This window comes from Urocampus carinirostris, chromosome 10 (assembly GCF_059441175.1).
Source record: "Urocampus carinirostris isolate Australia breed hairy pipefish chromosome 10, RoL_Ucar_1.0, whole genome shotgun sequence".
Lineage (NCBI taxonomy): Eukaryota > Metazoa > Chordata > Actinopteri > Syngnathiformes > Syngnathidae > Urocampus > Urocampus carinirostris.
Window position 1 is genome coordinate 13,053,584 of NC_142358.1, and position 15,499 is coordinate 13,069,082.

The following is a 15,499-nucleotide window of genomic DNA, read 5'->3' on the forward strand; positions in this document are numbered from 1 at the left end:
ATAAAGGTAATAAATACATTAGGTGAAACTCCTGGAATGATAAAAATCATTTTAAGGGACAGTAAAAAAAACTTTTTATTAAAAATTGTAATCTGTAAAAAAACATCACATTAACTTTTTTGATACTCATAGGTCAGGGAATTAAAATTTTGAAAATTAAATTAATTATTTTTCATGTGGTCACTGTAAATCATTTCACATTTTGTGGCATAACAATGAGTTATTTCTTTTATTTAATTAATTTAAGTTATCAGTGGTTGAAAATATACGGATAACTATAAAATAGAATTAAAGATATCCAGTATACTCAATATCATTCATTATAATGAACTATTGCTAACCAATATATATGGATTTAGAAAAAATTCATTTTTAAAATGAAAAACATTAAATTATAGGTGATTGAAGTATATTTAGCTCCACCTACTGCTTAAAAAAACTCGTAGGTTGAAAAATTTGTATTTATTTTACATAACATGAGCCTCATGTTAGTTCGACGAATAATTTTAGAAAAAAAACCCTGCAGTTTGGTCACTTTCAGTCCCCATAGTTAGTTTTTTCTTTGTGCTTTGTTGCACTCCGATTGCACTACACAATAGAGCAACATCTATTGTTTATATAGTACACACTGTCCCTTTATTTGGACTGTCATGTGAAAAGGGCAAACTTCTAGGATCAGCAAATGCAACACTCTCTCACTTTCTGCATTCATTTGATTGACAGCTCATGCTTCTGCTTACTATCTATATGAAATATTAGAAATTATAACTGATGCTTTCAGTTTAACAACAATTTCCGTTTAAAGACATTTAACCAGATCTTGCATGAAAATTAAAGCCCCGATGTGTACTGTGGCACTGGGTCGTCTGAACAAAGAGCAGTGATACACATCACAGCGTGGCAGCAGGATACCGGACAAACATGGCGCTGACCTAAGTGGGGATTCTACAGTGTAAAAGGAATACAAATTCGTCAAACTATGATTTCTTTCATAGAAATTAATATTGGTATGACAGTTTTTTTTTTTGCCTAGTATTCAAATCAATGTTTTTTTTTTTTTTGACTGAACAAAAGTTTTTTCCAACCAATAGGAGGCACTGAATACTACCCCCCTAATACACACTGTCCCTTTAAGATAATGAGATGCAGCTATCCGCAGCGATCGTTATTTCCGCTGCTGATGGCATCACGTTTCTGTTTGGAAAAGGGGGCGGTGAGCAGTGGGCGGGGCTGGCCGAGGCAGGGAAGTGACTCCTGATTGGTGGAAAAAAAAAAAAGAATGAGTTGGCAGGCTAAAGGAGGAAGTGACAAAGTGTTGCTGAGCAGCACACAAGCACTCAGTCACAGTTAGAAAGTCTGCTGGAGTGTGTAACGGACGCCAAGTCGCCATGAAGAAATCAAGCAGGTAAAACTTTATGAGCTGTAAGAAACTCAAATCGATATTATGTTCGGTGTATTGCAATGTTGAGCAGATTTTTTGCAGAATATTACATATGTTGTTTTAAACTTCATGTCGGTCTTGTGTTTACTGTTTCATGACAGTCCAGTGCGGATATGAATGACTTTCTCCTTCAAAGGGACAGTGTGTATTATTTGAGCACTAAATGTTGCTGCATTATGTATTACAGCTAAAAAGCACTTAAAGTGACCAAACTAGCTTTTTTCCTTTCTCCGTTCTGTTTTTTTTGCCAAGCTTCTCGCAAGCTTTTTAGTTTTTTTTGGACCCGTTGCAGCAAGATGGAGGAAAAATATGTTAGCTCCCTCTGGGTGAGGCTCTTATAAAAAAATGCACACTTCTAGACTTATAAGTATTTTTTAAATCAATATTGTTCTTTTTTTCAATCTTATAATGTAGTATTTTTTACAAGGAAGAGGCGTTTAATGAAACACAGTTCCTTATAGTTACTCTTTTAAAGAAACACTGTACACTATTTAAACGCCAAATGTCGCTGTATTGTGTAGTGCAACCAAAAACGAGTGCTAAAAGCACAAGGAAGAATACAAATTACGGAGACCCAAAGTGCCCAAGAAGCATCTCCTTCTAAATTTTTTGATCAGCCTTTTACTAATTGTTTTTTCCCCAGGTAATCGTAGCAGCAAGATGGCTGATGAATAGGTCAGCTTCGTCTGTGTGGGGCTCATTTTATTTAAAATAAATATACATTTCTCTACCACCAAGTATTTGAAGAAATGCTCATTTATATGATAGTTCATGTATCTTATTATGATCTCAATCAGTATTATTTTCTTTTTAATTGACTTTTTTTTAACCATTCAGAGGTGCTAAATAACACACTGTTGCTTTAATAAACGTTTTCTGTGGACACATCGCTTAAATGATGCAGATGCAAAAGAAAGTGCAAAATAAATGCACATTTATATAAGAATTTTGCTTATTTAAATAAATATTGTTTTTTTTTAATGAAGTTTTTTTAAACACTAGGAGGCGCTACACACTATACACAGTCTCTTAAAGTCACACTTTTAAGAGAATCAATTTGTTATCCTTTCAAGTATTTTTTTCAATGTGTTATTTGATAATGATTCATGAATTATCCATCAAATGTATATTTCATTTTAATATAAGCTCCGCACACAGGAGGACCGGTAATGTTGTGTTCAAGATTGTCATGCATGTTTTTTTTTTTTCCTAACAATTTGAGTAAAATAAATTGGCGTCCCGCAGTGTTCTTATTTGAACAAGACGGTTACGTCACACAGAGACGCACACACTTAGACAGACAGGCACAAAAAGTATCTGTTTGAGTGCAGTGTGTGGTTCTTGCGAGTCCATTAGAAGCAAAGTAACAGTGCATTAGAAATTCCCACATGGCGAAAGAAAACTCACATCCAGAGTTGGGTAGAGTTGGCAAAAGTTGTACTCAAGTACTGCTACTTTAGAATAATATGGCTCAAGTTGAAATAAAAAGTGGTCATCTAAAAAATGACTTAAGTAAAATTAAACCATAACTTGGTGAAAAAAACTATCTAAGTACTGACTAACTTTGGCAATGTCTTGTTTATTATTTTTATGATCATCAGTCCATCCAATCAACACTAGATTACAAGTCCCTGTAAATGTTAGTCCTAGTCGTTGTTTGGGTCACTGGTCAAATCTAAATAAATGAAACTAAGTCACTGACAAAAAAAAAGTACCTTAGGAGAGACAAATGTGTAGTTAAGTGGAGGGGATTTATGTAACGCCTTCAATGTAGCCTAATGTAGGTGGGTAAGAGTACAGTTTCACAAATCTTTATAGGGAAAAGTAAAAAGGATAGTGATTTGAAAATACATGTAGAAGTATAAAATGTCCCAAAACTTACTCAAGTAAATGTATTGGTGTAAATGTAACTCTGGTCAAGTCCTTTGAATCTTAATAGCTTCATGTACACGCAAGAACTGATTGAACCCAGCCTGAGGAGAAATGGCAAAAAACAGCATTGCAGCAAACTAATCGATTAAATGTGTTTTGTGCGGGCTCAGCACAAACACAATGAATGTGTTTGTGTGTACGTGTACACCAGTGTGTGATACTGTTGGAATAATGATATGCGTCATGAATGTAGTAGTAGTTCTTTATTTTTAATCTTTTTATTATTTCAGTCATTAATTACTCATTTACTGATTTAGTCGTAACGAATGCACTCTGTTATTATTCATGTATTTGGTGTAATTGTTGACGTCGTGATATACTTATTTGACTTTGATGAATCCATTCAATCAGTTGTTATTCAGTCCCTACGTTGTTTCGAGTGGTACTTTTCACATTATGTTTTAGTATTCAGTTAGGAGGAGGCCTTAAAGGGACATTGTGTGTTGTTTAGAACCTCCTGGTAGTAAAAAGTATATTTCATTAAATATATATATTGACTAGAATAAAAAGCAAAACTACATGATCTATCATGATTGTGTTTTTTTTTTTTTTTTTTTAAAGAAACTTGTATTTATTTACATAAGATGAAGCTCACTTAGAAGGAGCTGACATGATTGCCCGCCAGCTTGCTGCTTTGGGAACACTCAACCACAATTCCTGTGAAATGCAGATGATTAGAAAAATAGTGCAGTTTGGTCACTTTGAGTCTGGGTAGTTTGCACTTTTCCTTGCTCTTTGTGGCACTTATTTTTGATCACATTAAATAATACAACAACATCTAAACTAGCGTTTTCATCATGGCCCACCATGATTTGGTATACACTCAAAATAAGGAGAGAAGACATCAATGGACTTTCAACTTGCAAGAAGAACAGTAGAGGAACCAACCCTCAGATAAGAAAACTCCAATAGCCTGCTGATCTTAGCTCCAGCACTTTTTGTACCCGTCTCACTAACTGAAAGTGAAACGCTGAGGGAGAAAAAGGCCAATACCTAGTCCCAGATCACTCGTAATTGTATTTTTTTACGTTTTGGAGGGGGGGGATTTCAAGCGAAAGAGCTGTGTTTTTCTTGATATTTAAAAAAATATTTTGGTGCTTCAAAAATATATATTTTTAAATTCACGTTAATAACTGAAGAAACCTTTTTGCTATATGCAGAGTCACATCAAGACACAACTAAGAATAGTCTCTATTCATTATTAGAACAGCAAGAAACACGTAAAGCGGAATCAGAAAAGGTATAGTAGACAGTGTGTAAGAGGGTTTTTGTTGTAATGATAATTTGTAGCGTACACTTGACTGCCTCACAATCACACGCATCGCTTCAGTTGTGAAAAGTGCAAGTCAAAAGAGCACCAGATCCATTTGGACCACGGCCCATTGGCCATGTTCAATTACCCATCATGCATTACTCTCATTAACATCTCGCCTCGTTGGCTAGGAGAGAGACACAGACGCACACACTCGCACCTTGTTGGAGACAAAACTCGTCTTTGTGTGTTTGCCGAGTTCCTCGGTTTTGTTTTCTCCCACTCTTTAGCCTGGCGTCTTGTCAGTGTTTCTATGGAAGTCCCTAAAAAAACATAAACTTTAATTGAAATCCTGACATGGAACAGAAAAACAAGATAAACACTAAAAGGAAAATTCAGAGACATTTTGTAGCGCTAAAATGTTGAAACCTTTAGTTCTTTTGCTAAATTGATCAAATAGCCTGTAGTGAGGGGCCCTCTCCCCCTGGGAAGTGTGAAAACTCTCCCACTGTGGTCTGCTGCGTGTCGTAAGAGGCGACTAAAGTGGAGGAAGCGAGGGGACTGGGGATCCTCTTCTCTCTATCTCTACTCCCTAAGAGACAGCAAGGCAAATAAAGGGGGGTGGAAGACCGAAAGGTCTCGCAAACCCTAGTTATAGGGTCACTAAATGTGAGAGGATGTGGAAGTAAAGCGACTGAGTGGAAGAAAGAGGAGATCGGAAGGATGATGACTAAAAGGAGGGTTGATGTGTTAGCCTTGAGTGAAACAAAGATGAAAGGAAAGGGTGAATTACAGCTTGGAGGTATGTATGGTAGAAGGTCTGGAGTTACGGGTGGACATGCTAAAGAAGGAGTGGCTGTGCTTTTGAGTGAGAAAGCAAAGGAAAAACTGGTGGAGTGGAAAGAGATATCATCCAGATTGATGTGGGTGAGGTTAAAATGGGGTGTAGAGGTATGGATGTTTATAAGTGCATATGGACCCGGTTCAGAAAGAAGTGCTGGGGAGAGAGAGAAGTTCTGGGAGGATTTGTCCGAATGTGTGGCAAATGCGAAGGAAGGGTGGAAAGTAGTAATACTAGGTGACCTGAATGCTAGAGTGGGTGATGGAAGGGTTGAAAATGTGATTGGTAGATATGGAGTACCAGGAAGAAATGAGAGTGGGAAGAAATTGATTGAGTTATGTGTGGAAAATGAGTTGGTGATTGCAAATACATTGAATGAATGAATGAAAACTTTATTTCGAACATTAGAATAAAACCAGGACAAAAACAATGAGTCAACAACAAAATGATGTCACATAACATGTTCCAAAAGGGGTAGTCAGAAGCAGATGCTTATTTTCCCTACCCCTTTATGTTCCTTATTAAATACATTTTACAAATCTTCTTCTCCTCTTGTGTTTAATATAACAAAATCTCATGGATATGCTTGTTACATAGGTCAGATATCTCATCTCATCTCATTAGCCGTACCGCTTATCCTCATTAGGGTCGCGGGGGGGGGGCTGGAGCCCATTCCAGCCATCTCCAGGCAGTGGGCAGGGGACACCCTGAACTGGTTGCCAGCCAATCGCAGGGCACACAGGGACAGACAACTCATTCGCTCATTCACACCTAGGGACAATTTGGACCGGCCAATTCACCTGAAATGCATGTTTTTGGAATGTGGGAGGAAACCGGGGAGAACATACAAACTCCGCACAGGAAGTCTGGAGCTGGATTTGAACCCACGACAGGTTCCCATGACATGAACTGTGCCGCACAAGCGCTAACCACTGCGCCGCTGTGCTGCCCCAGGGCAGATATCAATAATCATAATTACAATAATCACATATTTTATACACTAATCTTCGTAATACCAATCCCTCAACGTCATAATGCCACTAGTTACCAAATATCACTGCGGCACCAATGATAATAACAACAACAAAAATAAACATAATATTTATAATAACAGTTATGATATAGTAATAGCAACAATAACAACAAGTTAACCATAGTTTTAAACGCAGTATTTCCAATCTCACTCATATCCCATTTTCTTCATCCCTGTATTATATTTAAATTTGAACACATTAATAATTGGACATTGTTTGATCTTATCTTGTAATTTATTCCAAACTTTGACTCCACACACAGACACACACATACTTTTCCTGGTTGTTCTCACCTTTGGGATTTTGAATTTACTACAGCCCCTCAAGTTATAATTTTCCTCTTTACGAATGAATAATTTTTGGATGTTTTCTGGCACCATCTTTTTGTTGACCTTAAATAACAGTTGTGAAGTGAAAAATTTTACTTAATCATCCAATTTTAATAATTTGGACTGCATGAATCAAATATTAGTATGATCCAGATATCCTACCCTGTGTATGGTTCTAATTGCACGTTTTTGGATGATAAAAAGGGGCTGTAGTGAACTTTTGTAATTATTGCCCCAGACTTCTGCACAACATGTTAAGTATGGCAGAACAATATAATAAATACAATGCATTATAGTTTAATAGGAATTTGGCTTTATTGATTATTGAAATGCTTTTAGATACTTTAGTTTGTATGTGTCTTATGTGTGTTTTCCAACTTAATTTATTGTCTATTATGACCCCTAGAAAATTAATTTCCGATACAATGTCTATTGCAGCACCATCCATTTTTACTTCTAAATCTTGATTTGCCTTGCGATTAGCAAAGAATATTACTTTGGTTTTATTTAAATTTAAAGATAATTTATTTATATCCATCCATACTTTTAGGTTAATTAATTCACGATTAATGCAGGTTACCAAATCAATATAGTTATCATTTGAATAGAAAAAGTTAGTGTCGTCTGCAAATATGACTAATTTTAATAGTTTTGCAACATTAAAAATATCTTTAATATACAAATTAAATAACTTTGTTTAAAAAGAGGGACCTGAATAAGTATACCGTTGTCAGAGTGGATAGTGGCAAGATGGTGGACAGAACACTGATGGATTATGTAGTGGTTAGGAAAGGGATGTTAGGTAGATTGTTGGATGTGCATGTTTACAGAGGTGAAATGAGTGGTATGTCTGATCATTTTTATGTGGAAGGAAAACTGAGAATAGATGGATCGTGGAGGGCTAGTCATAAGAAGAGTGTGAGGGAAGAGGTCGAAAATGTCAGAGTTGAATAAGGCAGAAAAGGAAAGAGTTTAAAGAGAAGATAGGGGAAGAGTATAAACGGATTGGTAGAAGAGAAGTGGGCAGCGTGGAAATGGAATGGAAGTGGTTTAGAGACAGTGCTGAGGAGTGCGGAAGAAGTGTGTGGAATTTGAAAAGTTGGTCGAGGTATTAGGAAAGGAAGTGAATGGTGGAATGATGAGGTCTCAGAGTATGAAAGTTATAAAGTGAAGAAATGGTTGGTAAAAGCGGTAGTGGAAGCAGCGAAAAGGAGAGCAAATGATGAATGTTGGTTCCCAAATAAACAAGCTAAACTGGATGATTTGGGCTGACATGCTTGAAAATGCGTGTTTGGCGAACAGGCTAGTAGCTAACATACTTCTTTTCCTCCTCTTTGCCTTGGCGTCTAGTCAGCGTTTCTATGGCAGTCCTTTAAAAAGGCACCAACCTTAATTCCAAACCTGACACGGAACAGAAAAACAAAATAATGACAGGCACAGGCTATCACTTAGACGGGAAGGGCCCTCGTTACCTGCTCTCTTGGTGCATCTCCAATCCTATTTTAAAAATCATAACCAAATGCTTAATTGTCTTAGGTTTCACACATTTTATTGTTGTTAGAAAATAAGGGGAATGATGTGGAAAGAAGCAAAACAAAAACATTCTCAGAAATTGTAAAATACTATATATATATATATATATATATATATATATATATATATATATATATTGTAACTCAAACAATGTGATCATTTTAGATGAATTAACTGATGACTGTAAAGTGATGTAAAATATGATCATTTTGTTTATATAATTAATAGAAGAAGCATCTAAAGCTATTTTGGGGACGGCTTCTTAGGTGATCTGTTCATTTCGAGATGTTATTTTTTTTGCAAAGTGATTGAAAAAAAAAAAAAACTAAATACAATACTGTCACCGAATGTGAAGCTAATAAGGTAACGGGTAAAATGAACATTTGGGGAGCAAAATTAAACGTTAAGCTAGTATGCTAGCAGCTAACATGTTGAAACTGCATGTTCTTAAAGGGAAAGAGTGTATTATTTAGTAGTTCAAAGTAGTTAAAAAACATCCATTGATTATAAAAAAAGAACATTGATTTGTATAATAAGTAAAGAATACATGAACTATCATACAAATGTGTATTTTTAATTCTTGACTGTGGGGAAATAAGCATTTATTTCACATAAGATTAGGCTCACCTAGAGGGAGCTGACATGGTTGTCTGCCATCTCGCTGCTAAAACACTCACCCCCCCTTAAAAAAAAAGCTGTCTTTTTCCTTCTTTTTTTCCTCTCTTATTTGTCTCTTGGGCTTTTTTGTCTTCCTCTTTTATTTTTGTTTTTGTTTTCTTCCTTACATTTTTCCTCCCTTTTTATCTCTTTATCTGTCCCTCTGGCTCTCTTGTTTGTCTTTTTATCTTTCTTTGTTTCTCTCTGTCTCTTTCTCTCTGTGTGTCTTTTTACCTTATTTTTCTCTTTCTTTTTTATATTTCTCTCTCTTCTCTCTTTCTATCTCTCTTTCTCCACTTTTTCTCTCTCGATTTCTCTTTGGATTTATTTCTCTCTTTCTTTCACCCCCTCTGACTATTCCTCTGTTATCTCTTTTGTTTCTCACGTTCTCTCTCTCTCTCTCTTTCCCTTTCTTTCTTTCTTTGTCCCACCCTCTTTTTCTCTCTCTTTCTCTTATTTCTTTCCCTCTAATCTACTAGTCCGGCCCCCGACAGAATGTTTGTTCTACCGTGTGGCCCCCGAGGTAAAATGAGTTTGACACCCCTGACCTAGAGGGTAAACTGGATGTTTTGGGCTAACATGCTAAAAATGCGTGATTGGCTAATGGGCTAGAAGATAACATACTTTTTTCTTCTCTGGGATTTCAGTAAATCCAAAGACTGCACATATAATGCAGGTAAATGTTCTTCCCTTGTCATGAATTATCTAACATTCTTAAGATTAAAACACAAATATGTTGTTTTTTTTCTTACAAATGTGTGTATCTCTTTTAGAGGACGGCTACGTGAGGATGTTCCTGCGCGGTCGTCCTGTCACCATGCACGTGCCCGACCAGCTGAGAGAGAGTTACAGCTTGGACCACAAGGGGGCAGCACCTAACCACAAGCTGAAGCTAGAGTGGGTGTATCCTCCAGTGAAGATGCTAACTAGGCTTGGCTAACTGTTTCTAAACCTTGTAAAGCCAAGGAGCTTTTTAAATTGAAAAATATCTCAAGGCTGACCAGTCTTCAAATTGTATTTTAGATTTTTTTTGTAATAATCAACTAAAGCTTTATTGTAGCTTAAAATTCTAATAATCAATCAATATTCAATCGTTCTCATTATTTTGACTGCCAGTCGAATAACATTTTAACTGAATTAATTAGCACAATTATTTCCCAGAACTAGCTCATAGGGAAATCAAATGAATAAAAAAAGCAGTATACTACCACCTACTGATGCGGGTGAATGTTACATACTGGACTGTCTCAGAAAATTAGAATATTGTGATAAAGTTCTTTATTTTCTGTAATGCAATTAAAAAAACAAAAATGTCATACATTCTGGATTCATTACACATCAACTGAACTATTTCAAGCCTTTTATTATTTTAATATTGCTGAATTTAGCTTACAGCTTAAGAAAACTCAAAAATCCTATCTCAAAATATTAGAATATCATGAAAAAGTATACAAGTAGTCTATTCAACTAATCACCTGAATCATCTAATTAACTCGAAACACCTTGCGAGGGTTTCCTGAGCCTTAAAAACACTCAGCTTGGTTCAGTAAACTAAATCACAAGTATGGGGAAGACTGCTGACCATCATTGATACCCTCCATCAGGAGGGTAAGACACAAAAAGAAATTTCTCAAAGAGCAGGCTGTTCACAGAATGCGGTTTCAAAGCATATCCACAAAAAGTCTGTTGGAAGGGAAAAATGTGGCCGGAAACGCTGCACAACCAAGAGAGATGACCGCAGCCTTAACAAAATTGTGAAGAAGAGCCGCTTCCAGAATTTGAGGGAGCTTCAAAGACTGTGGGCTGAAGCTGGAGTCCAGGTATCAAAAGCCACAGTTCACAGACGTGTCCGGGAAATGGGCTACAATAGCCGTATTCCCATGGTCAAGCCACTTCTGAACTCAAGACAACGGAAGAAGCGTCTGACTTGGGCTATGGAGAAGAAGCACTGGACAGTTGCAGAGTGGTCCAAAGTCCTCTTTTCAGACGAAAGCAAGTTTTGCATTTCATTTGGAAGTCAAGGCGCCAGAGTCTGGAGAAAGGCTGGAGAAGAGCAAAATCCAAGTTGCTTGAAATCCAGTGTGAAGTTCCCACAGTCAGCAATGGTTTGGGGAGCCATGTCAGCTGCTGGTGTTGGTCCACTGTGTTTCATCAAGTCCAGAGTAAATGCAACTGTGTACCAAGAGATTTTAGAGCACTACATGCTTCCATCTGCTGAAAAGCTCTATGGAGATGAGTATTTCATTTTCCAGCATGATCTGGCACCTGCCCACAGTGCCAAAACCACCAGTAACTGGTGCACTGACCATGGCATCACTGTCCTTGATTGGCCTGCTAATTCCCCTGACCTGAACCCCATCGAGAATTTGTGGGGTATAGTTAAGAAGAAGATGAAAGACACCAGACCTGCAAATGCAAATGAGCTGAAGCCCGCTATCGAAGCATCCTGGGCATCAATAACACCTCAGCAATGCCACAGGCTGATTGCCTCCATGCCACGCCGGATTGATGCAGTAATCCGTGCAAAAGGATTCCCAACCAAGTGCATCAATGGACATTTTCAAATGTTTGATTTAGTTTTGCTGTTATAAAAATATTTTTTTTACTTGGTCTGAGGAAGTATTCCAATATTTTGAGATAGGATTTTTGAGTTTTTTTCAGCTGTAAGCCAAAATCAGCAATATTCAAATAATAAAAGGCTTGAAATAGTTCAGTTGATGTGTAATGAATCCAGAATGTATGACATTTTTGTTTTTTTTAATTGCATTACAGAAAATAAAGAACTTTATCACAATATTCTAATTTTCTAAGACAGTCCAGTATACCCTGCTGATCACTGGAAGAGAGTATAGATGCATGAAAGTATCAAGCTTTTTTGCAATGAATTATCAGAATTAAATTTGTTGTCATAAACCAGATGAAGGTCTCGCGGTAAACCCTGACCTAGCAAACCTAGCTTAACTCACTCAATACCAGACGTTTCTCTCAAATGGGAAGAAACGGTGCCAGCCAATTTTGCCATTAGCAAACAACCATTAAACATTGCTAAGTTTCTTGAAAATACTCGTTTCCAAGAGAAATTGTGAGATAAATGCCTTTTTTTGTGAAAGGATGCATTTCAAGCAGAATATTCACTTTGGCGATTTTGTGATACCTCCAATTTTTAAACAATTTTTTTCCATAAACACAAGCACTTTTTTCTTGCAATTGCAAGAACACTGTACTTGTGCATGAACAATGCAAGAACTTTTCACCTCCTCACTTCAATCGCTGGATACAGGAAGCAAGACTAGGAAGTGGAGGATTTCTCAATGTGTTGAAAAAGATCTGATCAAAGCCACGTCTGCCATCTAATGTAGATTTATCATACTGAAATCATTCTCAGAGGCTTGATACTTACTGATAAGCAGCGCCTAAACAAAAACCCAAGGTATTTTTACGTTTTGTCACCCAGGGAAAAGGTATTTATACGTTATGGCACTGAATGATTTTAAATCGAGTTGAAACCAAAGACAACTTTGAATAGCTCTCTAAATATGATGAGCTATGCTATGCTATGCTTTTGTTGGTTAGTCAACGGAACTAGTAATTTGAGAGTTGAGTGTCCTCCACTGCAACCAACCGGCAATATCATAAGTAAATTTGATGGCCAACTATGCAAGCATTTACTGTCCATGACTACAAGCTCCCAGCTACGGATACCGCGGACGTGACTGTCGCTCTAACTTGTACCTTCTGCCCACCGGAGAGATTGTCTATTTCAGTGCCTCTGTGGTGGTCCTCTACAACACAGACGAACAGCAGCAGAGACACTACATGGGACACAATGATGACGTTAAGTGGTGAGGAGATAAGCTGTCTCAGTTCTTTAGCTAATATGCTAATTCAAAGTCTAGAAGCTAGACTACACGTTTATTTAACATGGATGACACTTAATGCTAAAACTGAAATTTGGCTACCATCCTTTAAAAAAAGAGCACATTTAGCTGACATGCTAATACACTTAGCTTATAATAGACCAGAATCTGTTTGTTAAACTGAAGGTTAAACTGAATAATGAGTTAATGCGATATTGTTTATCTTCTCAGCTTGAGCGTGCATCCCGACATGGTTACCATAGCAACGGGACAAGTGGCAGGAAATACAAAAGATGGAAAGGTATGTGGCACAAGTATGCAGTAATATGCCAAATAAACTGTACAGTGAACCCTCGTTTCTAGTGTGGGTTACGTTCTAAAAATAACTGAGATGGGCTGAATAAGAAGAAACCTTTTGCCAGTAGAACTTTTTTTTTTTTTTTAGTTTTTTTCTGTAAACAATATTAATTAAAACGAAGAAAATAATGGCCAAGAGTTTTACTATTTGATTCATTCTTTTTTTCAGTAAAATCTCAAAAATTTTAATCAATCAAATTACATTATTCAAAATAATTCCCGGTATTACCTTTTGAGCAGATAATTAGTATATAAGTACCATAATTGTGGACTATAGGTCGCATTTTTTTTCATAGTTAGGCCGTGGGTGAGACTTATATGTGAAATTAGTAACATATTATTATGTCATTGAATTTTGAATTTTTAATACCAGTACAGTGCTGTATATGTCACAAACCAAAACAGGTGAAGGACCCAGATACGTAACGTTTCTCACACAAGCTTTATTTTACGGGAAATGGGGCTTTCATGCACGTTAACCCAAACGCCAGTGATTCGGCGATCGCTGGGCGGAAGACGTAAGGCAGCAGTCTGGTGTGAAACGACAGGAAGCCAGATGGGGTCGATACAAGACAGGACAGGACAGACAGGATTGATATCAGACACTGGAGACTGGAGTCCGATAACAAGCAGGACGAGATAGACGGGAACGATAGCAGACAGTGGGGATCGATATCAAACAGGACAAAATAGACTGGAACGCTACCGGACACTAGAGATTGATATCAAACAGGACAAAATAGACGGGAACGCTACCGGACACTAGAGATCGATATCAAACAGGACAAAATAGACGGGAACGATGCCAGACACTGGAAATCGATATTAAACAGGACAAAATGGATGGGAACAATGCCTGGCAGAGTCAAAACACAAGTCTTGCGGGTGCAGAGGTTCGTTGACGGACTGTCAAAGGGTGAGTGAGAGCACTGAGCTTGAATTGGAGGGAAGCCAATCAGCTGGCGCCAAATGGGCGGGGCCAATTGGCAACCGGGACAGTATAACATTTCACATGTCATTTTCACACTAAACCGCAAGAGGCTGCTCTAGGCCATTGTTGATAATTTCAAGCTTGCGCTGTTGTGCGGCAAATGTTTTTCGATGCGATGCGGCTTATTGTCTTCCTCCCAGGTTGGAGGAGTTGTTTACTGGTAAAAGTGGCAGAGAGGATGAATATTTCTTTGGATTTAGTGATCTGGAGTGAAGCTGATAGTTTGCTAAGCATGTTCTTAATGATATATGTATCTGAAACACTCTTAATATGTCATGTCGTTACTGACGTATTGGAGCGTGTCTAAGATATGCACGTGTCACATTAATATACCTTGTTTTTTTATTTTATTTAAATTTTAAATTGCCTTTCAAGACTACATCTGTTTTTGGTGTTGGATTTTATCAAATACATTTCCCCCAAAATGCGACTATTACCCCGAGTGCGGAAAAAACCCAATGAAGCACATTCAGGAGTTTACAGAAGATCAAGTTAAGATGAACAGTAAAAGCCAGCACTTATTCTCAGCCTAAAATTGTTGTCACAGAGCTTCTATTACCCAATGTGCGACGGAGACAGTTTTTGTCCTTTTTCTTCTTTAAAAAAAAAGTATTTATATTTTGCATTTTAGAACAAACGGACAGGCTCAGACATGTAAAGAACAAAAGAACAGCTGCTCTATACTACAGTGCTCACATGAAATGCAATAGAGGCTACAATAGATCCTCTATGAGCGGAAAATGGGGTGTACATTCCTTTGTTCAGTCCACCTTAGCTTTGTCGAGGTAGGTGAGAAATGGCTCCCGGATAGTAAGAAATTTCCTGCCCGAGCCGGTCCTCAGAAATCTCAGTCATCCGAACTGAATGACTGACAACATGTCAGCCACCCACATCTGAAATGAAGGGGAAATGGGTGACTTCCACTCCTCGAGGATCAAATCTTTTCAGCAACAGTCCTTCCCAGCATCAGTGAGTACTATGTAGCTACAGTAAGGGTCTCTGCGAACAGCCAAAAACGTCTAGATCCGCTTCTGGTTGTAGGGGTTTGTCATAGGCCTTAGTATACCAGTCAAATATTTCTGACCAGAATCCAGTCAGAGAAGGGCATGACCAAAAAGCATGGGATAACTGACTTTCAGACATTTTACTTCGGTCACACGGTGGAGAGACAGAAGGATGGAAACTGTGTAGCCTGGACTTAGAATAGTGTCGACGGTGGACTACTTTAAACTGATTTGCTGATGTCTACTGTTAACAGAACAGGAATGTACTATT

The 15,499-nt window shown here is 37.6% G+C and overlaps 1 protein-coding gene across 4 annotated transcripts in view; it reads left to right on the forward strand.

The window, feature by feature from the left end:
- eml2 (EMAP like 2) overlaps nt 1-15,499 on the forward strand; it is a 43,143-nt gene that overhangs the window by 11,611 nt on the left and 16,033 nt on the right. For 3 of the 4 annotated variants that reach the window (XM_088345506.1, XM_088345508.1, XM_088345507.1), the window contains exons 5-8: nt 9,667-9,695; nt 9,793-9,922; nt 12,712-12,861; nt 13,108-13,177. In XM_088345506.1, coding sequence (XP_088201632.1) covers nt 9,667-9,695; nt 9,793-9,922; nt 12,712-12,861; nt 13,108-13,177 — 379 coding nt within the window. Of the gene's footprint in view, nt 1-1,283; nt 1,406-9,666; nt 9,696-9,792; nt 9,923-12,711; nt 12,862-13,107; nt 13,178-15,499 lie in introns of those variants that run through there. The other variant, XM_088345509.1, reaches the window with a different exon arrangement.